Genomic DNA, 24,934 nt, shown 5'->3' on the forward strand with positions numbered 1-24,934 from the left:
ATTATATGATATGATATATTGATATGTACGGATGAAAATGACTTATTTATTCATCGTACATATCAATATATCATATCATATAATTTATAGAAAAAATCTAATATCCATCATTCTCAATTGAACTTTCAAATGAAGTTAAGGTTTAAAGCTAAGCTTGGTTTAAAAATATGGCTTATGGTTTCCTTAGTCGAGTCTGAGCTACTCAAACAAAAACTAGGGATACAATTTAAGGTGATTGGAATAGGCCGATGGCTAACCCGAACCCAATTTGAATTAAGAAACAATTTATTCAACTACAATTCAATCTAACCTCTAACCCATAATATTTAAGTTCAATTCAACATCTTTTTTTTACACTTAGATTGGGTTTAAAAAATAAAAATACATATGAAATAACTATAATTTAATATTTTTCTTTAAAATATATAAATAAATAAATAAAGTAAAAATTATTATATAGGATAATATAAATTATAAATATTATAAAAAAATATTAAATCAATTTTGTGTTAGTTTCGAGTTGTTCAAACTTTAACCCGAGTCCAACCCAAATTAAAAAAAAAATTAATACAAGCTCAATCTAAATATTAAAAATTATTGTCCAAACCTGTCCAAATATCAGGTTGGAAAATATTTTTTTATGAAAGTCCTAAAAATTAGTTTTTAAATATTGTTATTAAAAATAGTGATTTGATATTAGTAGGAACCCTTGTTTTTCTTTCGATACTTGTAAGTTACAAATTATAATCGATGAAATGAATTAACCAAAGCCCAAATACAATTTAGTTGGATTGATATGGATAAAAATGAAGTCGTCCAACCCAGCCCAAAACAGGGTTAGGCCTGCCTAAGTTACAGCCCGGCAAAATAATAATAATAATAATTTAATTAATTAAAAAATAAAAATATAAGTAAAAGACTTGATGTGTTGTTTGGATGACAGGAAAATAGAAGAGAATGGCACTTTCTGTTTCCTCATTTGCTTCGTCTTCCTGCCGTAATTTTCCTGCTACCAATACCACGGCAGCGGTGGGTTTGCGCTCTGACTTACCCAAAATCCACACACCTATTTCTCGATGTAAAACTAACCCCACCTTCAGAGTCAGTTTTCTCCCTGTCAGAGTCACAAGAAAACCACCAAGGAAATCACTTCAAGGTGAAATATTTTAAACCGACCTTGCTCTTTTTTAATTTCCTTAGAGGGTTTGACCTTCTTTAATTAATCTCTGGCTGATTTTCATTTTTTTAGAACTCTCAATAGCAGTGCTGTGACTTCTTAGTTTTTTTTCCTTTTTGTTTATATCTGTTGATGATTGGTTCCAATCAAGTAGCCAGCCTATAAAGAAAATAATTGCTTATGGATTGTAAAATTTGATTGCCAATTGATAGTTTAACGGTCTTGAACCGAAGGGTTTTGCTTATTTAACTATTGGGTTCATTGGAGAAATCACCATATGGGAGACAAGAAAAAAGGAAGAAGAAGAGGAAATTAACAATGAAAAAGGAGAAAATGAATGAACTAAGAAAATAAAAAGAAAGGAAGAGAAAGAAGGAAAAGGGAAAAAATTTTGTGTTCTATTTCCTTTAGTTTTGCAATGACAGAGAAGAATTTTAGTGAAGCAAAATTTAAAATTTTCTTCATTTGTTATTATTTTTGGTTTTCTTTTATCTCTCTTTTCAATTAAATTCAAGCTTCAGGACAGAAAAACTAAATTTACATGTACATAATACATATACCCGTAGAAGGTATCTATCAGAAACTGTACTGTTTCTGAATTCCCTAAAAGGGAATCATATGGAGTGAGTATGGTTTGAACCTTGTTAACTTCAAAAAATAATTTGCCACAGAAAAATATCTGATGCTATTTGGTGCAATTTCCTATGTCACAACTTGAGAGTGTTTAATGTCTACTGCTTTTTGGCAGTGAGATCAGTGGCTGCTCCTTCAGAAGCTGTTGCTGGGTTTGATGAGATGGTTTCTGGGACCGCGCGGAAGTATTACATGCTAGGTGGGAAGGGTGGTGTTGGAAAAACAAGTTGTGCTGCATCACTTGCCGTAAAATTTGCGAACAATGGGCACCCCACACTAGTGGTTTCAACTGATCCAGCACATTCTCTGAGTGATTCTTTTGCCCAGGTTTAAATATTACTTTCTAATACTGGTCAAGTTATCATAACTTCTGTTTAACTATCCTTTCTGCTTTTACACTAGAATTTGTATGATAAATTGCTTCATTTCTTTGTGTGCATGTCTGTATGTGGCTCGGATATGATTCAGGATTTGACTGGGGGGATGCTGGTACCAGTTGAAGGACCTGATTCACCATTGTTTGCTCTTGAGGTATGTACAGAAACCTTCCTGTATGAGTATCTGCTTTGTTTTGAGTGATAATTTTGTTATCTCACACAGCCCATGAAACGATTGGTATTATGGCAATGCATCCGTTAAATTTTCTATGAGGCTTTGTTGCCTCATTACTCAGTTTAATTGGTAGTTTTCATACAGATAAACCCTGAAAAGGCTCGGGAAGAATTCCGCAATGCAAGTCAGAAAAATGGGGGAACTGGTGTCAAAGATTTCATGGATGGCATGGGCCTTGGAATGCTTGTTGAACAGGTAAAGCTTTATCTATATTTATAACATTGTGACTTGAGGACTATTATTTTATCTGATCAAAGTAATTCTAAGAATAGTGGTAGATCAACTGAAGGGTATTGTGTATGGTTTCAAATAACCTCACAAGTTTGTTTAGTTATTTTGTTCGAGTTTAAATTGCAATATGAAGCAGAGCTTGAGGAATCTGATCTGCCTTCATTCTTTAGCTTTATTTATTTCTCATTTGTTGAAGTTCTAAGTGGCAGCACAAGCATCTACTCACTTGCATGTATTCTCAGTTCCTCACTTCATAATGCTAGGTAAAATAGCATTTGGAGCCATGTAGGTGCCAAGAGTGATACGATCCTGTTCTATCTTGAATTTCCTCCTACGTCTAGTTCTATCTTCTTTTCTTTTCTTCATCCTTTTTTTTTTTAATTGTGGCTGCTTTTTACTGTGGGATTTCAGTTTGTTATCCACTTTGCTTATGCTATATCTTTTATTGACAAAGTTAGGAGAGTTAAAACTAGGAGAGCTATTGGACACACCGCCTCCTGGTCTGGATGAAGCTATTGCAATTTCCAAGGCAAGTATAGTTCGCCTGGCTTTTGTGATTTCTCTGGTAGTATTGCATCTGATTGTATTTTGGATTTTCCTTGCTTCCTCACTGATGACAAAACATGTTTCCAGGTTATGCAATTTCTTGAGTCACAAGAATATAGTATATTTACTCGAATTGTTTTTGATACTGCACCCACGGTAAGGAAAAACCAACATATTTCACATCTCTTTCTCATATCATCCACTGGACTTGACAAATTGTCATTAACAGGGTCATACACTGCGGCTTTTGTCCTTACCAGATTTCTTGGATGCATCTATTGGCAAGATATTGAAGGTAGGAATCTCAACTAGGATAAAACAAAGCTCATGGATGAGTTGGCTTGCTGATCCAATGCAGAATATGATTAATTTTCATTTAGTGGAACAGTAAGAAGGATCTAACTATAAGCCAAATGTACCTATAAACATAATAATGAACGAAAGCCTTTTATGTTGTTTAAGATTTTAGTCTCTTCTGATTATTGCTAAATATATTACTTGGACAAAGATCAGTTGGAGAAAGCAACATTAATAATAAAAAATTGCTGAAATCACCATAATTTTTTGGGGATCAACATGACAAACTGCTAATTTTTTCAAATTTATCTTCAAGAAAAGCGACCACAAATTTTATTTTATTTATTTATTGGCATCTCAATGTCGAATTGTTTCTTAATGTTTATTGCCAATAAATATGGGTTTATGTTGGATGCCTTATATATCATCAGGGCATTATACCTTTTTTTTTTTTTTGATAAGTGCATCAGGGCATTATACCTTTACAGATATGAGAGTTAGTTTTATCTATGAGAAGGTAGAAACATTCTAAAATGTATAATCTTAATTACCAGGAAGTTTGATAAGCAGCAGCCATTCTAAGTAGACTGGAGTTGGCCATTGCTGAACCACGCTTTCATGTGTTCTTTTTTTCTTTTTCTTTTTTTTTTTGTGTTCTTTCCTTTTTTCCTTGGGATGGAGGGTAGGGAGCATGGGTGCAATGGGGTGAAGGGAAAATGAACGGCACAAAACGCTGTTGTCTACTTGTTTGTTTCTTTTCTCTTGTTGCTTTGCTACATTTTCTTAACTTGTTTTTCTACAACAGACTTGTTTCATGTTTATATTTGAATTCATAGTTCGAAATTTTGGCTGAAGTTGCCCATTATGAGATCACACTAATAACTTTGATACACAGCCAGTTTCTTTTCGACCTTGGGGTCCATATAAAGCTAATAATGAAGGAATTATTGGCCTTAATGGCTTCAAAGCTGTTTGTAAGAGACATGGATAAGGTCCTGAGAAAATGTCTTAAGCAAAAAAACCTGTGAGCAAAGCTATTGACAATTACCAAGATTACTGCCAAAATTAGGTATTACAATTAAAAAAGCAAATAAAATGCAATAATGGATGACGGGACAGTGTGGTGTACAAGTGAAATAACCTAGCATTTTGAAATCTTAACACTCATAACTCTGGAAAAATTTTATCTAATACTGAAAAAAAAATTAATTGGTAGATAGTTTTCAGCCTTTCATCTGATTGGAAAATAGCAATCAAGTGAAGTAAAATTGACCTTATGAAGATTGAGTACTTGTGGAGGAAGGGAGGGATCCATATCCATATATAGGTTGTTCATTTTAATAAGCCCATATCCTCATTTGTATTCTGTGAGTCCAATAATTTTTTGGTTCATGTGCTAGTTTGTGGTGGTCAAATACCATACTTAAGCTTTACCAACTGTGTACGGTCAATCCCTGATTCTCTGTTCACAACTTCTTCAATTTGATATGTTACTTCATCTTGAAATCCTGTTTAGCTGCATACAATAATTAGTCAAGAATTCTTTGTTCAGACAGTTTACTGATACATGGGACAGTGTTATGAAATTCGTTTTTTTGCATATGATACTGGGATACATTTGATCACAGGAAACAAAGCATCATCATCCACATTACAAGTGTTTTTCACACATGTCTCATTTATCTTTGTCTAGTGTTTTTAGAGTAGTTTCTCATGTTTGTTAATGTTTTTTTTTTCTTTTTTCTTTTGTCTTTTTTTCTTTTTGCTCTTCCACATTGCCTGTTACAGCTTAAGCAGAAGTTAGCTTCAGCTACTTCAGCCATCAAATCTGTTTTTGGACAAGAAGAAACCCGGCAGGATGCTGTAAGTTTGATTTGTATGGAGCTGGTACCCTATGATGTTCTAAAAACTGTCACTAACCAATATACTTTTGCTTCATTATGTAGGCTGACAAATTAGAGCGACTAAGGGAGAGAATGGTAAAAGTGCGGGAGCTTTTCCGTGACACAGACTCGACAGAATTTGTCATAGTAACAATCCCTACGGTAAAAACCATTATAAAAATGTTTTGGCACTGATTATTTCTGTTTCTAGTAAAGGGTGTGTTTGGTTGCAGCTGCAAATATATTGTTGTTATAACCTTAACCAAAACAAGTCCTACTTTCTTGTTTCAAAGAAGACTAAAAATAAAATAAATAAAAATAAAAAATTAAGAAAAAATAAAGAAAGAAAAATGAAGAACAAGAAGAAGAGAAGATTACAGACTTTCAATTGTGTTCCCTTGAAAGGTAGGTCCCTGCATATTTTTGCCTATTTTACTTACTGGTGTACTATTGGGAGGTTGGCTTGTGGAGTGCTGGCTAAAATTTTTTGCTGCAAATGGAGATCCTTTAAGTCTCCAACATGCTGAAATTACATAATTGTAGGCTGATTTAGATTTTAATGAGGAACTTTGTTTAACAAAAAGCTTGCTTCGAATACATTAATTAGCTCTTTTATGGGTTATCTGTAGTAAATCAGTTGTAAAGAAAGTTATTAATTTGTACTTCTAAATAAGCTACTCACTTCCAATTTCTTCATCCAAGGTGATGGCGATTAGTGAGTCATCAAGGTTACATGCTTCCTTGAAGAGGGAAAATGTTCCTGTCAAGAAGCTAATAGTCAATCAGGTTCTTCCCCCATCTACCTCAGACTGCAAATTTTGTGCGATGAAGAGGAAGGTATAAATCTATTTCACTGTCTAATTCACACATGATAATATTTTACAGCATACTGGCCAACTTTACCTTCATAACTTAGCAAAGCACTGAATTTGGGATCTCAAAAAATTGGTAAGATAGCTTAGAAATTCAATGTTCATGTGTAAATAGTTCTAGTGAGCAGATAGTCGATATAGCCTGAATTGCTTGAGGAGTAACTAATTGATGGAATTGATGAACATGAGAGCATGCAATAAAAAACTCAAGGAAATTAATTCCTCGTATGGGGAATTATTAATTCACTGGGAGTTGGCTATTCCTAGGATCTAAACATGACCTTCAAATTGAATTTCCTCCCTACGATGCCACTGATTTTTACATCTTTTGGTTTATGCTTTCATTCTATAGCTTGCCTTCCCTCAACCCTCACAAAAAAAGGTCATGGCTGTTTGAATTCCAATTTAAAGTGAAACTCCATGTTTGCAGTTTGATTAATTACTTTTGTATTAGAGCTTTTCTTATTACCATTACACGATATTATGATGAGTGCACTGAATCGACCACTATATATAAACTCTGTTTAATATTCTTTGATGGCATTCATTCCTATTGGTAAAGACTAATATTTTTTTTCTTTGGTTCCTATCCCTGTATAAGTTTACTTAGAAAGGGAAATAGGCCTTTACTCCACCATGCTATGCATAAGATGGATTGGATGGTTCATATATTGCTAGAAAGTTGACATCTTCCACAGGCAGAGCTAAGATGTGGCTCACATTCTCTTACATGTGCTCCTCCATTATTTTAACACAATTTTCTTTTTTTCCCTTAAAATGCTTAGTGCATGCATTAAAAATTTAAGCTCAAATAGAGATGCCCATTTGAAATAATTATGATTCAGTGATGATTTTATGACCTCTGTTGATCATGAATGCAGTCCAAAGACTCTTGTTTCCATATGTTTTGAACTCTTACCATAACTGAACACCTTGAGATTCTATTTATCTATTTATTTACTTTTTATATGGATTGAAGTAAACAATTTTAATTTTCTCTATTCAAATTCCAGGATCAGATGCGTGCTCTTGACATGATCAAGGATGATCCAGAACTCTCCAACTTGACACTAATCCAGGCACCCCTAGTTGATGTGGAGATCAGAGGTGTTCCAGCACTTCAATTTATGGGGGACATAGTTTGGAAATGAAGATCTGCTTACTGACATTTATGATTGGGTAAACTTTTCTTTAACTCTTAAACTAATAAGTTTCTTCAGCTCTTGAGACTGACTGATTGTTTTTTGGCACATTGATAAAATGGACCTTTATGTTGTCATTGTTGCGTCATTTGTGCTAAAATATGGAGATCCTGTATGAAATGTCTTTATTTATCTCTAATGAAAAAAATGTCTTTATATCTGATGTATCAATCCTGGAAATTCGTATTGAAGGCCATTTTATAATTTCTACCTACACCTTTTGAGGATCAACATAATGATGATCTATTGTGAAAAATTTACATCAGACAGTCAGGATGATCAAGTGATAATCAGGAATCTTGATTATGGCCTGTACATTAGACAAGAGATAATCAGGCAAATGAACAATTTCATGTGTGCCAATTATTCCAATAAACTGCATCTGCATTCTTTTGCTGTCAGATTTCGGATCATTACATGGAGGTTAACATTTTCCTTTTAAATTTGATCATTGCAAGTGTACCAGGTATTAAATACTGTCTTTGGCTAATTGTTGCATGCAAGCATAGCAGTCACAAGCCAGATTGTATTCACAGAGTTTTAATTACACAACGAGCGGCATGGGAATCTTCACAAGTGGTAAAGCATGCAGAAGATCAAGTATACTTATGGTTGTTGCTTGCAAAAATGTTCTACTCACAGGGAAAGTTTTGGGACTGTTTCATCTTATGGTTAGTTTGATGAATGGAAAATCCCAGATGCCCAGAGCCATTTTCTTACTGTCACTGATCACTGATCACTGCCTGTAATTCATTAACTTTTCCTTAAGATAGATTTTATCATGTCAAGTTGAGATGTTAACTCTCATGCAAATATATGTGGCCTTAGGCTGTCAAATATATACAACACTTGGTGTTACATTTTGCTTCAGTTTGGTTTGAAATGGGAACATCATGATATTGCATTTTTTTTCTTAAATCATTTCTATGGCTGAATCACTGAAAAAATGTCATAATGCACACACACTTTGTGGATAAAATTTGCATACATAATGATTGAAGAAAAAACATCAGAACCTCAAAAGACAACCAACTTTCACTACTGCCCACAAAATCCTCTAGGATACAACATGTTTTGGTTGCAATTTCAATACAACATTCATGTGGGTTCCAACCCACTACCTACAAAGAATGTTTGTACATGTTTTGGTGCTATTTGCCGTGCAATGAGCTTCTCAAACCAACAGATTGGGCAAAAGAATGATTACTTCAACTCACTTCCTTCGGAAAGTCACCATGCCAGTGAAAGCTATGGCCCGACAAACTATGCCTATGAGGATGAGGATGAATATACAAAGATCCCAATCGTGAAGATTATAGCCACTTTTCAAAAGCGAACCACAGCGAGTTATGAGCCACACTCCATAGTACCTGAAACAAAGATTTTCAGTAATATGCCGCAAGTAATCCATGATCCTACAAGAATAACCAACTTTCCGAATGATAGTTTCATAAACATCATCTGGTTGTTTCCAGTATTGTGTCTTTTAGGACTAGTGCCAAATTCAGTTCCACTTTGCAGATCACCATCCTATATTCAAGGGTGCATGGTTAAGTTCAACACAAACATGATCTTCACATTTAGTGAATGAAAATTTTCAGGTTCAAAACATTTGGAATGGCCTACCAATTTCATCTTTTGGTGTTCATGGGTCGGAACATGCAGGTGGCTGCAAAGGAACTCAAAGAGAAACCCAACAGCTGACTATCAAAAATTGCTAACAGAGGAGGGTTATGGACCCTAACCAAACCAATAACGCTAAATCAACAATCAGACAAGACCCAGGTCAGAGAGGAAGAGACTCAATCCAAAGGCTACAAGTCTATCAACGGGTAATGAGAGCTACAGTTTAGCCACATTTCCAGTTACTGGTCAGACCTGTTGGAAAAAGAACAAGGAAAAATGAGTTGGGAAAAACCAGTCTATCCAAATCTTATGGCCCTTCCCCTGGCCATATGCAACCAATGGCAGCAAATGGGACTCATTAAAATCAGTGTCCAGGATCCCTTATGCAGGTTTATTGGGCCTCTCCATTTCACAGTCCAGGTTTGAAAGGTTAGACCCTAGCTCATATACCATGGTGTATAATGTGCATAAACATATATTATGAGTTAAATGGGGCGAAGGAAAGTTGTATCTACCTCTCAGCATTTGCAATCACAAATGCTTCTAAAGCCCATTTTGGGTAACAAAAGTTCGCTAAATTCTTCAAAATTTTACTCTCTCCAGTCCGAGTTGCAATAAGAGTCAAAACAACAGGAAGAAGCACTGAACACTGCAAGAAGAAGCTTGTCAGTAGAAAGAGGAAACAAAAACTGAGAAATGAATATTCAACAACTCCTACCACTCACCAGCTGTGCTGGACCAGGTTCAAGGAAGATGGCCAACATATAGGCAATTCCAGTCACACAGTATACAAGGCAGATGAGAACAATGTAATTATCAGAGAAAGAAGATCTGGGATTATTGAAGAAATAAAACATGGAGAGATACACCACAGGCTTGATAATTGTATTGAAAAGGTCAATTGTATCCTTGGAGAGAAAATAAGCCAGACTGCTAATGCCAGATGCACTCTCTCTCCAGTACTGTAACTTCTCCAGAGAAAATGATCTCAAAGCCGCAATTTTACATAGGAGAGCTGAAATCCATAACAAGAACAAAATAAATAAAGACGAGAACATGCAAGGAAGAAAATTTTTGTATAAATAAAATCTACTTAATGTTGGATGTATCAGCAATCAGATTGTCCATTAAGTCAAATTTGATATCAATAGCCATTTACATGGCACTGATAACACTTCACAACATTTTTTTTTTTAATTTTTTATGTCATATGACACTTATTTTTCGAATTAGTGATATAGGATCATAAAGGACACAAGAAGGCATAATTGCAAAAGGAAAATTTCTCCTTTATGCTACTGAATCTCTTGCCTCTACATATAATATGGTAAATTATAGAAAATAGCACGACTTAATTAGGTAAGTGAGAATTTGGTCAACTTACAAACTGCAATGATGGTATAAGTATAACCAAGTGCTCCAAAGGTTTCATCGCTCACTTTAGCAATTGATCCTAGGCAGGCTCCAGCAAGTAATAAGATCAGATAATCTATTACTTGTATTCTAGCTTCTCTTAGTCGTTGCTTAGCAACCCTGAAAATTTGAGGGCACAGAGAAGTTGAAGAGTCAGTAAGTAGTGAAAAGAAAGCATAAGGTTTATGGAACTAAGCTGTGAATAGAAAATAACCAAACAACCAACAACCATCCCCACCCCACCCCACCACCCAAACCCCCTAATCATGGGGGAGAAAATGGCAGAAACACTCTAATTGAAGAGTATATGCCCATAAAAGCATCATGCAGCGATAAGCTGACAAGGTAAAATTGAATCACTAGACAAATTCCAAATACTCGACAAACTGTCAATTAGTCCAACCTTCTCATTTAGGTGTATCAAATGAAACGAAACTTTATCACTAGGTTAGGCACATTTAGTATAAAGGTGTGGTGAAATGAAACCTTTTCATATGAATCACTTATCATAAAGGCATGCTTTTTGAAGGTACCAACAAAAAGATGATTTTTCAAGTATTTACCTGCCAAGAAAGTATTTGTACTGCAGAAAAACTCCAGGAGTTCTCCGATTGGACAAGTCGTTTGACTTCAAGAAGTTGTGTCGAATATTATCCCGATGTAGCTCCACATTACACTTCACATCCTGCCATAATTCTCCAGCAAAAGACTTATCCTCTGTTCCAGCACCATCAGAATTTGTTCCATTAACTGGATTTACACCCATTGAGGGCATAGTAAGCCCAGCAGCATTCTCTTGCATATCAGGGGGGACTGGATATCCTTTATGAAGCATCCATCTGATAGGAAGGTCACTATAACTCACACCTGAGCTTGTGCTTGGTTTTACCAGACCCTCCAAAATGTCAATGAAGTGGTCTGGAGGATTAACACGCTCTGGGACATTGATTCCAAGGCCAGCAAAGTACTCTTCAACTTTCTTCACTGGACCATGATACACAGTAAGACCACCTTTTGCTAGAAGTACTAAATCTTCAAACATCTTGAACAAGGCAAAGCTGAAACAGAAAAACCGTTAATCACTTAGAATGAAAGTAAAGTTACAAGCAATCAAACTCAAAATAGATTGTAAAATCAATAATGAGTTTCAAATTCAACTCCTTTTCCCTAATTATAATTCTAGTAGTTAAAACTGTTTAGGCCTTTTGAAGTAAATAGCCCTTGATGTTGTAATCATAGAATGTATAATTGGTTGGGACCTAGTGCCAGCACTAAAAGGTTTTATGCTGGTTTCAATCTTCTACTGCATACATGCTTATTGCCTATATTAGGCTTAGATTGAAAGTTCAATAAGCATGAATAATGCATGGAAATTTTTATGCATTGGTAAACACAAACCAGCTGATCCTTGTAGTGACTGAGCAATTTGATGGCACGGGAAATTCAAAGAAATTATACAAATAGATACATCGAGAATGAAAGACGACGGTGTTCCAAATATTGTCTTGTGATTGATAAAATTACCTTGGTTGGTGAACAACCATGCAGATGTTTACCCCCTCAAGGGCTTCACGACGAAGTGCTTTGAGAAGTAGCTGAGAAGATGAACTGTCCAAACCAGAAGTGGGTTCATCTAAGATCAAAAGTGAAGGTTCCATCACCATTTCCAGGCCAACATTTACACGCTTCCGCTGGCCTCCAGAGATTCCTCGCTTCTCAACTGTTCCAACCAAGGAATCCCGCACTGCCTGTAGCCCCAAGGACTCAATAACTCTTTCAATGACAAGAACCTTTTCCGCCTTTGGCAAGTCCATGGATAGTCTTCAACAATCAGAAATCCAAAAAAGTTCAGCAGTTAGGAAGGTCATAGAGTAGAGATAATACCGTCTACAACAAAAAATAAGAAAGTATGCAACAGCAAAGAGCACATAAGCAAAAATGGCAGGTAAATGTCATCATGTTGTAGCCACTTTAGGAAACACCAACCTGAAGAGTAGACATTTACCAAGACAAACATAATGCAATTTTAGTAAAACCATGACTTGGAATCTTAGGAATAAATTGTTATATTTGTCAGCAAGAAATTTGTCATTTTTTTGTAACTTTGCTCCATCATCCATGTGGAATAGTGAGATGCAACATGGTGGACCTAACTGACTTCACATTGCAGTCTAAATCTTGATGAATGTACATGGTAGTGTGAAATTCATTTATATTTCTGTGAATGATTGCTGACCAAGAGAACTCATGTTCAAAACTATAGCCAGATGGAGGAAGTTATTGGTTGAAAAATGGGGAGTATGCACATGGACCCAAGTGTTTAAAAATGGTTTTGACATGTTTCAAAAAAGCACATTCACCCTTGAGAAATGTTAGACATGACCATGTGCAATAATTAGGATAAAGAAAAATTGAAACCTCGCATTGTATTTGAAGATGTCACTTTTCTTGGGCTAGTATTTTTGTCTTCAATCCCAAATAAATTGGAAAGTGCATTGTTCAGTGACTTATTCTAAGGAGCTAGAAGTCATCCACTGATTTAGTGATAACAGGTTTCCTTCTGATGCGTAAATGTTCGATAAAACAGAGCAGATGCTATACAAATATCAGAAGTTTGGGTAGGATGTAATGAAATGGCCATAAGGAAAGGAAAAGGAGATTCATTTTAAACATGATAAGAAAATTTACACTGAATAATCAAGAATCCACACTAATGGGTAAAAATAAACAGTAAAAGAGAATGCATCCAACTACTTATCAACTAGCTCAAAACTCAGACAGATCAACTTGTTTTGCAAATCCAATATCCATTTTCAAGATGATAAATACTATTCATATATGCACATACATATACATATACATATATCCAGGAAGGATAAGGATCCAGGACAGGCATTAGAAGCATTTATTTTTTATTTTTTTGTTTCTGTTTTAACATGGTATCAAACACAAGTCCTTCGTCCTGAATCTTGTATTAGTTATTCTTCCCCATAATCCAGTGTGACTCAGCAATAATCAGTTTGCTGCCCATAATCCCCTCTAAATAAACTGAAAGATTTTTTTTTTTTTTTCATCTGCTTCTTACAAGTATCATTTCAATCCCATCTCTTTGAAAAGTTCTAACTCACTCTTCCTTCTACAAGGTGTTAATAGGTAGGTCTGAGTCTTGAAAGCAGCCACTTCACATGGAAACACCCAAGCTCAGGGCCATGTCCAACACACTCTTCCCAGGACCCCACTTTGCAGGACCAGCAATAGGCAATAGGGATGCAGTCTGCACTCTGCACTAGGATTTTTCTGTTCAGTTTTATTTGCAACTCAAGCAACAATTTAGAATTCAGCTGCTGCAATGAAAATCTCTTCATCTTCAGCCTCACTCTCTGCTTGTGCTGTAGTGATGTAGGTCCTTATTTGGAGGCCACTCAAGATCCATTAAATGGTACAGACAGAATATTTCCCAGCTTTGTAATATTTTCAGAACTAATATTATCCAATGAAACCTCTGTTCACTGTTGTTGGCATCACCAGTTTATCTATGGTGATCCAATCAAAAAGTTTATCTATGGTGAGGACGTTGCTTGCCCCTCACAGCGATATATTATTTCTAAGATTCATATAAATTTGCTTTATACCAAGATGAAAAAATGATAAAGCTCATGATGATTAGATAAAAAGACAATCACTTCCACAAAGAATGCAAGCTCTGGTTTTATTTTTAGAAGAAAGATTACAAGACAAGCTTGAGCAAGTGGATGCTACACTGAATATTTAACAACCAGTCAATGAGGTCCTCATTTCATCATTTCTGTTCATCCAATACTCGGTTGAGCATTACTTTTAATGGAGTCCATGGTGAATCATATGAACCATACCTTACCATTTTCCATTTGCATGAATCTGCATTCATCAATCTGGTTTTCTTTTCACTCTTTGTAGACTGCTTCTTATCTGATTTTATCTATTAATTCCCCCCATGGGTTCCTCCTATCATGGTTCCGGACTCCACACTTTAGTCAGTGGCAACTCGGCCTCTGTGCCAAATTGACTACAATACAGAAAATTTGTCTTCTATCCATTTATTTCACTTTGGAATTGTGGGTCTATCAGGCAGGCCAACCATCTGTTTCTCTATTCTGAGTGTTTGAGATCTTTCCTTCAAATGCTTGTAAATCCATATATCTAAATTATAAAAAAATTATTGAAAGGAGATATTTTTCGAGCAATGTCCTCAGGATATCAACATCAATGATAAAATTGTTTATCTTGGACCATTTCTGTTTGGGATAGTCTAGCTGTGGTCAACATGAGCATGAGAGGGGTATTGACATATCTAGGAAGCTAAGAAGATAACATATATTACCATCCACCATCTTCAGCAGGACTATTTTCACGGATTAGCATTAACATATGTTAAATATCTATTGTTTCAATTTTGTTTTCCTTTTAGCTTTTGATCAACCATCCATGAGATTAGACTTGGTAAGATCAATTGGAGATGTTCTGCTGGAATACTGTGTGATCACTGGTTACCTATCAATGTCAAGGGAAATGTTTTTGAGATGGCCATCAGACCACCATGTAATATGGCAAAGATTAAGGAATGGAGGGAAGTCAAGAAATAACATTGGTAAAATAAGGACAGCTGAAATGAAAATAGGGAGAAGGATGAGTAGTCATGGTAGAAAGAAAAGATTGAGACAAGGAAGCAATGCATTAGTGAGCAGCTAGAGTTAGCACCAATTGGAGACAAATGAAAAAAGGCTGCCTAAGATGAGTTGGTCATTCACTACAAATGGCAATGACTGCACCAGTAAGATTGATCCAAAGGGCAACAGAGAGGTCAAAAGAAGGTGAATCCAAGCAGTGAAAAAAGACATTATGATCCATGATTTGTCAACAGATACGAACCTTGGTAGATTTAAATGGTAAAAAGGATACATGTAGCCTACCCAACTGCTGGGAATTTAAGGATTCTTGAGGGGAGTTAAATTTCTGGCACTCTTATCTGAACCCTATATTGGTAAATTGCTAATAGATCAAAATTTCCAGTTTTCTATCTGTTCTTGAGGAGTAAAGTTCCAGGAGAGAATTACTCATTGTCATGCCAATAGTTTGCAAAGGAATAAGGATAAAGAGGAACTGTGGAAGTAGGCAAACATGTCGATTTCAATGAGCGGATAAAGAGAAGCAAAAACAACAAAAACCCAATGTTCAAAAATTAGTTAACTCAATGTTGTTTGCTGCTATTTTATAATGAAGAACTAGTTGACAATAAACTTTTCATTCTTTCTTTCTTTCTTCTTTCTTTTTTTTTGTTTTTCGGTTTGCAGTAAAAGATTGATAATTAATTATGAGTCAAAATATTTTGATAATCAAGAAGTTGAAGATAATAAATTAAATTGCATTTGGATGTGGAACTTAGCATACCTGCATCTTGCACTGAACCAGAGATTTTCTTCCACTGTCAAATTTCCATGCACAATGTCATCTTGTGGCACAAATCCCATGATTTTCTTGTATGAGTGGATTGATTCATTCACTCCATTTATAAGAATCAGACCAGCCATTCTACATCCAATCGCCTTTCCAGCCAGAGCAGAAATAAATGTTGTTTTTCCAGCTCCAGATGGACCCATGACAGCAGTAATGCGTCCAGGCATAATTTTTCCAGTGACACACCTCAAAAGATGTTTGTTTTTCCCTTTCAAAGTAAGGGTTAGATCCCTGAAAGCAACCTCAATTAGAGGCCTTTTCTTGATTCTAGTATCAGTAGCCATTGAAATTACTCCTGAAAAGGTAAGGTCCTTGTTTTCCTGTTGCAGAGCTTTCTCTTTCTCAAGTTGAGCATATGCGTACTTAAAAATTTGGCTATGTGTGTGTATCTCTTTCCCCTTTGGCATATGCTTTTTACTATTTTTATCTCCATTCTCCAGATTGAAACGTTCAAAACTATCAAGGTCATCATCAAGTACATGCATCATCTTTGCAAGCTCACTAGGTTCTTTTTCCTTTCCTTTTGCTGCCACAGATGAAAGCTGAGATGCCCCTGAAGCACTTATGTGCATAGGTGATAATATGTCATCATCTGTCACAGGTTTATCCTGACCCAAAATCCTAAGTTCCTCAGAATTAGTGACATATTTTTTACGAGAAAATGTGCGAGACAGATGAGCTTGCAATCCAACTGCACGTCTCTTGGCAGCATCTTTTGCAGCTTTCCACTTTTCACGTGCTCGTGTTGTCTCCCTTGCACTTCTTGCTGCTGCTTCCCTGGTTTTGGCCTGTCTCCTTTCCCGAGTTGTTAGTACTTGGCCAGAACAGTTATAAATAATGAGCAGTAGAGTGCTCAAAGCAGCCTGCATTTGCAAGTGCAGGACATCAGTTTCTAATGGCTGTGGTTTCATAACAAGGGCTGTAAATATGCTTTTAGAAAAACCAAAGGAGCAAGCGTTAAATAAAATTTCAGGAAAAGGCCTATACATATATGCACAACATGCACACATAAACAGACAAATACATATATACATAACATACATACATGCAGCAATTAAAAGTTTCTGGAAATTTTCCCAATATTTTTGCAAATTTTTCATATTCCGAGGATACTGATAGGGTATTAAGGCGAATATTTCCTTCAAAATTCAGCAATTTATTGTGATCCCTAGCATGGGGAAAGTTGGATCTTTTGCAATTTAAGTAATATTCTGATGTATCTATGCACAAAATTAAATATTAAAACAAAACTTTAGTAAATAATTAATTTTAATTATCTTACTTTCAAATTTGATTAACTAATTGTTAAGAATATAAAACCCTCATCATAATTTTTTAATAAGTATTTTTTGCAGCTTTTGTATAGTAATTAAATAAAAGGAAAACATAAAGTTATAAATAAATTTATAATATTTTTAAATAAAAATAATAATTGTACATATATTATCATTTCTTTTATATCCTTGAATACATCCAAACTAGATGGATCATTATTTTAGTATTAAATATGTTTTCAAGTTCTGCAAATTATTGTCAAATATTGAAAATGTTATCATACACATAATATTTTCTTCAATAAAATACAATATGTGTATCATTGCTTATTTTATCATTTCTTAGAGTTTTTCCCAAAATTTTTATAAATTTTGATCAATTTCTATTCTATCAATAATCTTTGTTTAAATTTCCGTAAAATCCAACTACTAATATTTCCATAACTTTCGACATTTTAATCCTTGCATGCATATATAGAAAATGATAACTCGGCAACAACAATGATAACTATTAAAAATAAATAAAGTTTAAGTCAATAACATAATTTATCTCAGCATGATGAATTAATGGAGCACAATCATGGACCAGCCAAGAAACCATGGACCTATCCAAGACCAATAATCTGGTTCAAAAGTAAACATAACATCTTACTATAAGCATAGCTCCATATGCATGAATGTTTTGATTTGCAGTGTTTGGATTACATGAAGCCAACTTGAAGCACCCTGCAAGGTAAGTGATTAGTAACAATAAAGTAATTTCCATAGCATAGCTACTCGTAGAGGGTAAGTAAACCTCCAAAATCTAGGACAAAGGGTCAGAACTCAAGAAGAAGAAACAGATTTTTATGAATCAGGACCCAAAAAGAAGGGAAGAAAAAAGGATCCATTCTTTATTGCATCCAGTAGCTCACAATTCAACAAGAACTTACTTTTCTCAGATGTAGAACCCATCCTGCAATAATGCCTGAAATACCACAAGAAAAATGATAATAGGAATACCTTAATTGGAAATTTAAATTTTCAAATGTCAAAACTGTCTTGTGAACAAAAACATGCCTAACAAAGAAAAAAAAGCTGCAATTAGCTAAACAAGTACCCGTCACTGCAGGGAATTTTTTGGGTGGTTGTAGGACAATATGATCCACTTGAACAGAAAACCTCACCACTACTACCAACATCAGCCCAAATATTTGCTCCACCACAGGTATGGTTTGGCTGTCCAGGAGGTAGTTGATAAAGGTATCTGCAGAAACCTATCAATAAATATTTTATACATTCCATAGGCCATTTTTGGGAACTTCCAAACTAAAATATGAACTTACGGTTCACATACACCAGTCGTTTTATTGACCCTTGCAAGTGGGCAGTAAGAACCCAATGGACACGCTGCAAGAATAGATAGCATATGGAAACAAAGAAGTTATGTCTGAAACATCTTCCATACATAAAAGAAACTTAGAGTGACAGTTCAAGGTTGTAAAAGCTTGTTGCAAGGTAAGGATGGATCATACAATTAGAAGGATTACTTAGATGCATGCTTCTGACATGAAGAGCACCAGAAAATATTTAGCCACAAAATATTTAGTCACCAAAATTTTTATGACAATCCTTAGATAAAAACCACAAGGATCTTGGGTGCTAAAAGACCTGTGGCATCCACCAATAGTTGCCGAAAGCATGTGGTTATGCACCTATTGAAAGTACATAGAGTAGAAATGGAAAAACTGTTGAGGAATCTGTTTTTTAGTTAAGCGCATTTTAATAGTCTTTCTATTTGCCTATAGTGAGAAAAAAAATTGCTAAGGAATCAGTTCCAAATGTTGCCAGGCTGATGATGTAATTTTGAGTTGGATATCCATTCACATCCAACCCATGATCCTAACAAAATGGAGAATTGGAGCTCCTTGTTCAAGCATCCTGTTGGATTTCTGCAGTGCAAAATAATATATATATATATATATATATTTGCTTTTTTTGATAAAAAACAAAAAAAAAAAATGTATTAAATTCTGGATAAAGAAATAAAAAAGAAGGATGAGGAATCCTCCCTGAGATACAGCAAACTGATTAAAAAGTATGTTTGAAGCCTCCAAAATTTAAGTAAACCTATACAGCAATGAAGTACCACATGGGGCTTTTCATATGATTGGGGCTTTTCATGTACATATTTTTGTGTTTCTAAAAGCTTATAAAATAAGGTTTTATTAAGCATTGGTCACATAGAAGTTTACAAGGGAGTTCTAAGAAAATACAAGGCTAGATCGATCAAGGCAATTTAATTTTGAATTTCAGTTTATACTTCTTTGATTCATAAAGCTTGCAATTTTGATGGATCAAAGCTTGAGTTTTGAGAGGAAGAATATGTGAAATATTTGTCATATCCAACTCTTCTAGGGTTTTTCAAACTCTCATTTCCCAGAAGATTTTGAGATCATTGTATCCACTGAGGTTTTCCATTCTCCTGTGTATTAGTTTCAAACTTGCATAGCATTTGCATCTTTGAGTTTTGAAAACTCCAAAGCCCTGTTTTTCTCAAATCTTGTGATCAAACTTTTATGAAGTATGATCTTCAGAGGAGGATTGTTGTTCTTAAAGGCACTCGCAGAGGTTTTGAGTGTTTGCTTTGGAATGATCCAGGGTTGGCTCACTAAAGAGCGAACAGGGAGCTTCGCAGTGTTGTGAAAGTGGCCAAGGTGCATAGAGTTAACAAAGTATGAGGATAGGAAAAGGATCAGCAGCTTGGATATGGAGTAGCCTCACTCAGTAAACTTTGTAACTATTGTGTTTCTTTAGTGGAGTGTTTCCCAGCAATAGGCCGGTGATTTCTTTTCCATTGGGTTTCCAAGTATACAATGTGTTTATATTCTGCTTTTGATTTTTTTATTGTCGATTGAGGATGGACCATAATTGAATAATTGGCTTCTTCAATTAAAGTTGGTAAAATTAAAAATTGTAGGACTTCACCTATTCACTCCCTGTTGGTTAATCCTAGTATCAAAAAGTTGCATAGCAATCACATCTTTAAGTTTTGAAAACCTGAACCCAATTTCTCTCAAGCTCTTCATGGTGTAAGCAATATTCAGTAGAGGATCGTGGTCCTTGAAGTCCTTCAGGGAAGCCATTGGCACTTGCACTGGAGGGGTCTACAGTTTGCTCACTAAAGAGCTAAGGGGAGGTTCCTGGTGCCAAGGTAGAAGGACACTGGAACAATTTGCAGCTTGGATAGGGAGAAGTGTCACTCAATAAAACTTTGTAACATATTGTGTTTCCTTAGTGGAGATTTGCAGCCATTAGGCCTGTGATTTTTTCTCCATTGGGGTTTCTACATACGTCACGTGTTCATTATTTTGTGCCTATGATCTTTTTGGTTGTAAATTGAGGTTGGATCAAGATTCATTAATTGGATTAATTTGATTAAAGTTGGTAAAACTAAAAATTGAGTGACTTGACCTATTCAGCTATTCTCCCCCTCCTCTAAGTCAATCCCTAGTAATGCCAATCACTTCTCAAAAGCCACAAACAATGAAGTAAAATCATAAAGTTGCTTTCAGTCATTATGTAACAAAGAATTAAAAGAATTCTCAATACTTACGTATCATGCAAGTGATACCACGAGGGCAGAAGAAACCCTCACAACAAGCCTGACAATCATGAGTTCTGGTAGGAATGTTCTGTGAATTTTTAAGGTTAACCTGCTGATTTTGACCAACACTACAAGCCCATCCAGGCTCACAGCCAGAAACCCACGTAGTCAAGTTACAATTCTTGTTAGGTCTCAAATAATTGCTACTCTCTGATTTCAAAAAGAAATTACTGAAGTAGAACTTTGTTTCTGCAGATGTGCACAATCGCCGGGTAATATCTCCTGTTGTGGAAATTCAAACCATTGTACTACATGAGAATGCAACTTATGATTCAAAATGACCCACTAGTTGCAGAAAATACTACTGAAAGAAAAACAACAGAAAATGCTAGCACTCGGTTTTCTGTCTGATATTTTACAAGATCCCTCTTTATTGCTTACCGCCCTTTGGGCCAAAACAGATCCTTACAAAAAGAAATGCAAAGGAAAGAGCATGATGGTGCCTCAAAGAGAAACTTTCCAATAATGGGTCAGAAAGAAACTATCATCTTCCTCATCAATCATAACAAGTTAAAAGAGTTAGAAATAGTGGATATGTATAACCTTTTGAGCTTAAATCATAGTCTCATTGCTAAGAATTCACCAGGACAAGTGAGAAAAAAGAACTGGAATACACACCTACCCGGCCCAAACCACCTTCCTATGAAATCTCAGTAGCCGAATCACATTAATAATGCTCCTATAATTCTTCCCAATAATATAACAGTGCACTCAAATATGAAGTTTCTGACCAAGAAACACAACAGGTATTTCTAGTGACCCTCCATTTTAGTTGGTGAAGAAAAGCCATTAAGATTTGAGTTTCAAATTCTATTTTGTCTTCCTTCCAAAGAATTAAAAAAGAATGAGAAACTCAACTCTGGTAACCAACTAGTTTAATTAGAATTGATTGATTGCAGATGTTTTTTTTCCCCCATGAAAGCCATTTTTTCCTATTTTACTCGGATTTTCTAGACATCCAAACAAGCTCAAATGTAACTTGTAAAAACTACTCATACCTTTAGTTTTCTGGATGCAAGAAGCCAAGAAGTCCAAATTAAATGAATAATTAAAAGCCTGGTTCCAATCAGCGTCCCTGATGGGCAATACAAGTTCAAAGTCAAACCAAATTTGACAAGAATCAAACGCTTAAAATGAGTTTAATTAAACCAATTGCCCCAGCTCAGTTCACTCTTCAATTATCCAAAACCAGAATCAACATATTTTCTTCTCTTTCTCAGAAACCAGACAGAGAACTCACGGATCCTTAACGCAGAAACTGGAGCGATTCTGAAACTCCGCACTCAGCATTGTAGTCATATTGGAAATCTGACCATAGACGAGCTGTGTGAACAACGGAAGAAGCTCGGGATTATCAAACTCGCTGTAGTCATCCACGTTCTGGCACTGTACGAACTGCACCGAACCCACCAATAGTATAATGAGAACCACGAATGTGGGAGCAGGGGAAGGGCAATAAGCGCCAACTCTCTCTCTTCTCATTTCGAAACCCGATTGAAGCGTCGAGAGAAAAGAAGTGCTGAAGCTCAGAAATAGTGTGTTTGGTTGGGAAGAAACCGTGGGAAAGTGGAGGCGTGAAAATGGGAGTTCATTTGGATTTATTTTCCTGGGCTTTCTTGGAAACCAAACGCGGGGAAAGAGACTGATAGGCGATGATGGAGGAGGGAGGAGATTATTATCAAAGGTCAAAGACCGGCTGGTGGGACCCACATCTCCGAACCACGTTCTAACGACTAGCCGGCCCTCTCACATGTGCGGTCGGCTTTGCTGCTGCACGTGCTTGCTTGCTTGACCTCTTCACGTTTTTCCTTTTTAATTCCAAAATTAATTAAGGGTATATTTGGAATTGTCTTTTGTAACAGTTTTTTTTCTTTTTCTTTTTCGTAACAAAAAAAAACACGAAAATACATTTAACAATAAAAATTTATTTTTTGTTTTTTGTATTTAAAGAATATTTTTTAATTATTTTATATTGTATTCTAGTGACTGTTTTAAAAAACAATTATTCAAATATAGAATAATTAAAAATAAAATACTAGATATAAAAAATTATTTTTAAAACATATTTAAAAATATTAAAAACCTATTAAAAACATTTTTCATTTTCAAATAGATTTTATTTTTATAAAATTTAGTTCTCAAATACTATTTTTTATAATTGTTTTTTAAAACAATTATTAAATTGATCTTAAATGTTTTTCATTATACATTAATGTATTTCATTGTATGTTTCATTTTTTTATATAATTAAAATAATATTTAGTTATTGTGAAACAATTTGTCCATAAATAATTAAAATTAAATTAAGTTTAAATAAAGTTTAAAAAAAAAAGATATTTAGCACAAATATGTTTAAAATTCAGAATATTTGTGTATAATAAATATAAAGAAAAGCATTTCTAGTTTTAAAACAATCACATAAAATAATTCAGCAAGTGAGTTAATACCATCTTTAGAATAATTTTTATTATTATATGTCTTATGTTTGTTTCTTAGATTATTTTTTTCAGATTAATTTTTTCTTACTCTTAGAATTTGTTTGGCAATAATTTTATGAAGTGTTTTTAATTTTAAAAATATTAGATGTTTTACAAAATTTATGAAACATTTTTAAAATTTTGATAATCATTTACAGTGTTTTCTAAAGAAACACTTAATAGACTATTCTCATAAAAATACTTCAAAATACGCTCGAACCCATTTGACAATGGTTTTAAGAAATGTTTCTAACATTTTTAATAATTGAAAAAAATTATTATTCAAGTGTTAAAAATATTAAAAACATTTTCTATCATGATTATCAAACGCACTCTTAGTTATCTGATTGTGATTTTTTTATAAATATGATTGTTACATTTTGTATCAAGACACCAAATATCATACTTTGTATCGTTCGATTTACCCATCAATACCAAATTTCATTTTGCTTTGATAGTATTTTAATGCCTTTTTTTTTCTCTTCTATTTTGCAGTTTTGTTTGAAACTCATACTTATAGTCTCTGTATTCTTATGTATGAAACAATGGACTTGTCATTAGACCTAAAATGATCCCTCTTCCTTATGAAAATTCTTGTCATTGTCTTTGTGCATGTTTGTGAGATAACTTATGTTGCCTTGTTGACTATCATGATTTCTCGTAAATGTCTCACTCTATAAATCTTGCTTCGTTTTTGTAAAGTTACATATTCATTTGTCACTCAAGTGAATACAATGAATTCATCAATCTTTCAATTGTTGAAGTGAACATGTACTTTCTTTCCTTGGTTATGATGATAATCAAATGTTCTAATTAAACGTCACTTGATCTTCTCTATTGCCCTTTTATCATCAAGTTTCTCATTGTTAAGCCACATTTGGTTCATAATGTTGGGATATTTATAGGTGAATGAAAATTAAGACATACCGTTTCAATTAGACACAACTCTTCCTAATGGACCCAACTTGTGTCAAAGGATATGTCTAAGTATTTAAGACACATCTCTTCTATAAATAACCCCCCCTCCCCCCATGACATTTCTCATTCATTCCATCATCAATTCTCTCCACTTCTTTTCCTTTCTTTCAAGTGTTTGGTATTCAAGAGAGTTCAAATCATCAAGTAATTCGTTGTTTCTTGTGATTTAGAGTGCTACTATTACAAGAAAGTGATCGTTGTATCCTGGGAGACGATTGTCAACAAACCATAAACACCGGTGCGCTACAAATTCGTTTTAAGGACATAGAGTCAAACTCTAACCTCGATCAACCGTTTGTAAGATTCAATATTTACTTACCTTCTCGTTTATTTATTATAAATAATTATTTAACCATATATTTGTGATAATTCCAAAATAACACATAATTATTGTACTTGATCAAAATCTCTTAAGAATGTTTTAAAGTCATTCATGTGAAGAGACTCATATTTACCTCTAAATATTTATAACTTTGTCCATTTAGCATATTCAAAGCTTTTGTAAAATCTTTCTAGAGTATTTCGTGCCTCTATTTTCATTGCGCTCATAAGATTTTTTCAAATATAAGATTCA

General features: G+C 34.6%; 2 protein-coding genes across 3 annotated transcripts; one reads left to right on the top strand and one right to left on the bottom strand.

Moving 5' to 3' along the window:
• Positions 1–919: 919 nt before the first annotated feature.
• On the top strand, positions 920–8,323 carry LOC100266785 (ATPase GET3B). 2 transcript variants are annotated; one of them, XM_010660087.1, is made up of 12 exons: positions 920–1,156; positions 1,926–2,137; positions 2,279–2,341; positions 2,507–2,617; positions 3,108–3,182; positions 3,287–3,355; positions 3,429–3,494; positions 5,285–5,359; positions 5,443–5,541; positions 6,082–6,216; positions 7,265–7,430; positions 7,912–8,323. In XM_010660087.1, exons 1-11 carry the CDS (start codon positions 958–960, stop codon positions 7,400–7,402), a joined length of 1,242 nt encoding a protein of 413 aa, XP_010658389.1. In that variant the 5' UTR covers positions 920–957; the 3' UTR covers positions 7,403–7,430; positions 7,912–8,323. The 2 variants fall into 2 exon arrangements, with proteins under 2 accessions (XP_010658389.1, XP_002271753.1); XM_002271717.4 differs by having other exon boundaries at positions 7,920–8,323.
• A 142-nt stretch (positions 8,324–8,465) lies between these two features.
• LOC100244471 (ABC transporter G family member 28) lies at positions 8,466–22,641 on the bottom strand. The gene is made up of 14 exons (XM_002271516.4): positions 22,146–22,641; positions 21,904–21,980; positions 20,855–21,127; positions 18,585–18,648; positions 18,359–18,505; positions 18,192–18,226; positions 17,912–17,985; positions 15,920–16,848; positions 12,017–12,313; positions 11,056–11,550; positions 10,464–10,612; positions 9,805–10,094; positions 9,595–9,728; positions 8,466–8,823 (listed from the first exon to the last, which is right to left on the bottom strand). Exons 1-14 carry the CDS (start codon positions 22,385–22,387, stop codon positions 8,667–8,669), a joined length of 3,363 nt encoding a protein of 1,120 aa, XP_002271552.1. The 5' UTR covers positions 22,388–22,641; the 3' UTR covers positions 8,466–8,666.
• Between the last annotated feature and the right edge of the window lie 2,293 nt (positions 22,642–24,934).

This window comes from Vitis vinifera, chromosome 13 (genome assembly GCF_030704535.1).
Source record: "Vitis vinifera cultivar Pinot Noir 40024 chromosome 13, ASM3070453v1".
In the NCBI taxonomy this organism is placed as follows: domain Eukaryota; kingdom Viridiplantae; phylum Streptophyta; class Magnoliopsida; order Vitales; family Vitaceae; genus Vitis; species Vitis vinifera.

Excerpts from the sequence above, each read along its gene's own strand:
- LOC100244471 (XM_002271516.4), bottom strand. The coding sequence starts at position 22,387 with ATGAGAAGAGAGAGAGTTGGCGCTTATTGCCCTTCCCCTGCTCCCACA. Across the intron at positions 18,227-18,358 it reads AAAATTCCCTGCAGTGACGG|GCATTATTGCAGGATGGGTT; the intron begins GTACTTGTTTAG and ends GTGGTATTTCAG. Across the intron at positions 8,824-9,594 it reads GTGATTGCAAATGCTGAGAG|GTACTATGGAGTGTGGCTCA; the intron begins GTAGATACAACT and ends TCTTTGTTTCAG.
- LOC100266785 (XM_010660087.1), top strand. The coding sequence starts at position 958 with ATGGCACTTTCTGTTTCCTCATTTGCTTCGTCTTCCTGCCGTAATTTT. Across the intron at positions 3,183-3,286 it reads AAGCTATTGCAATTTCCAAG|GTTATGCAATTTCTTGAGTC; the intron begins GCAAGTATAGTT and ends ACATGTTTCCAG. Across the intron at positions 5,360-5,442 it reads AAGAAACCCGGCAGGATGCT|GCTGACAAATTAGAGCGACT; the intron begins GTAAGTTTGATT and ends TTCATTATGTAG.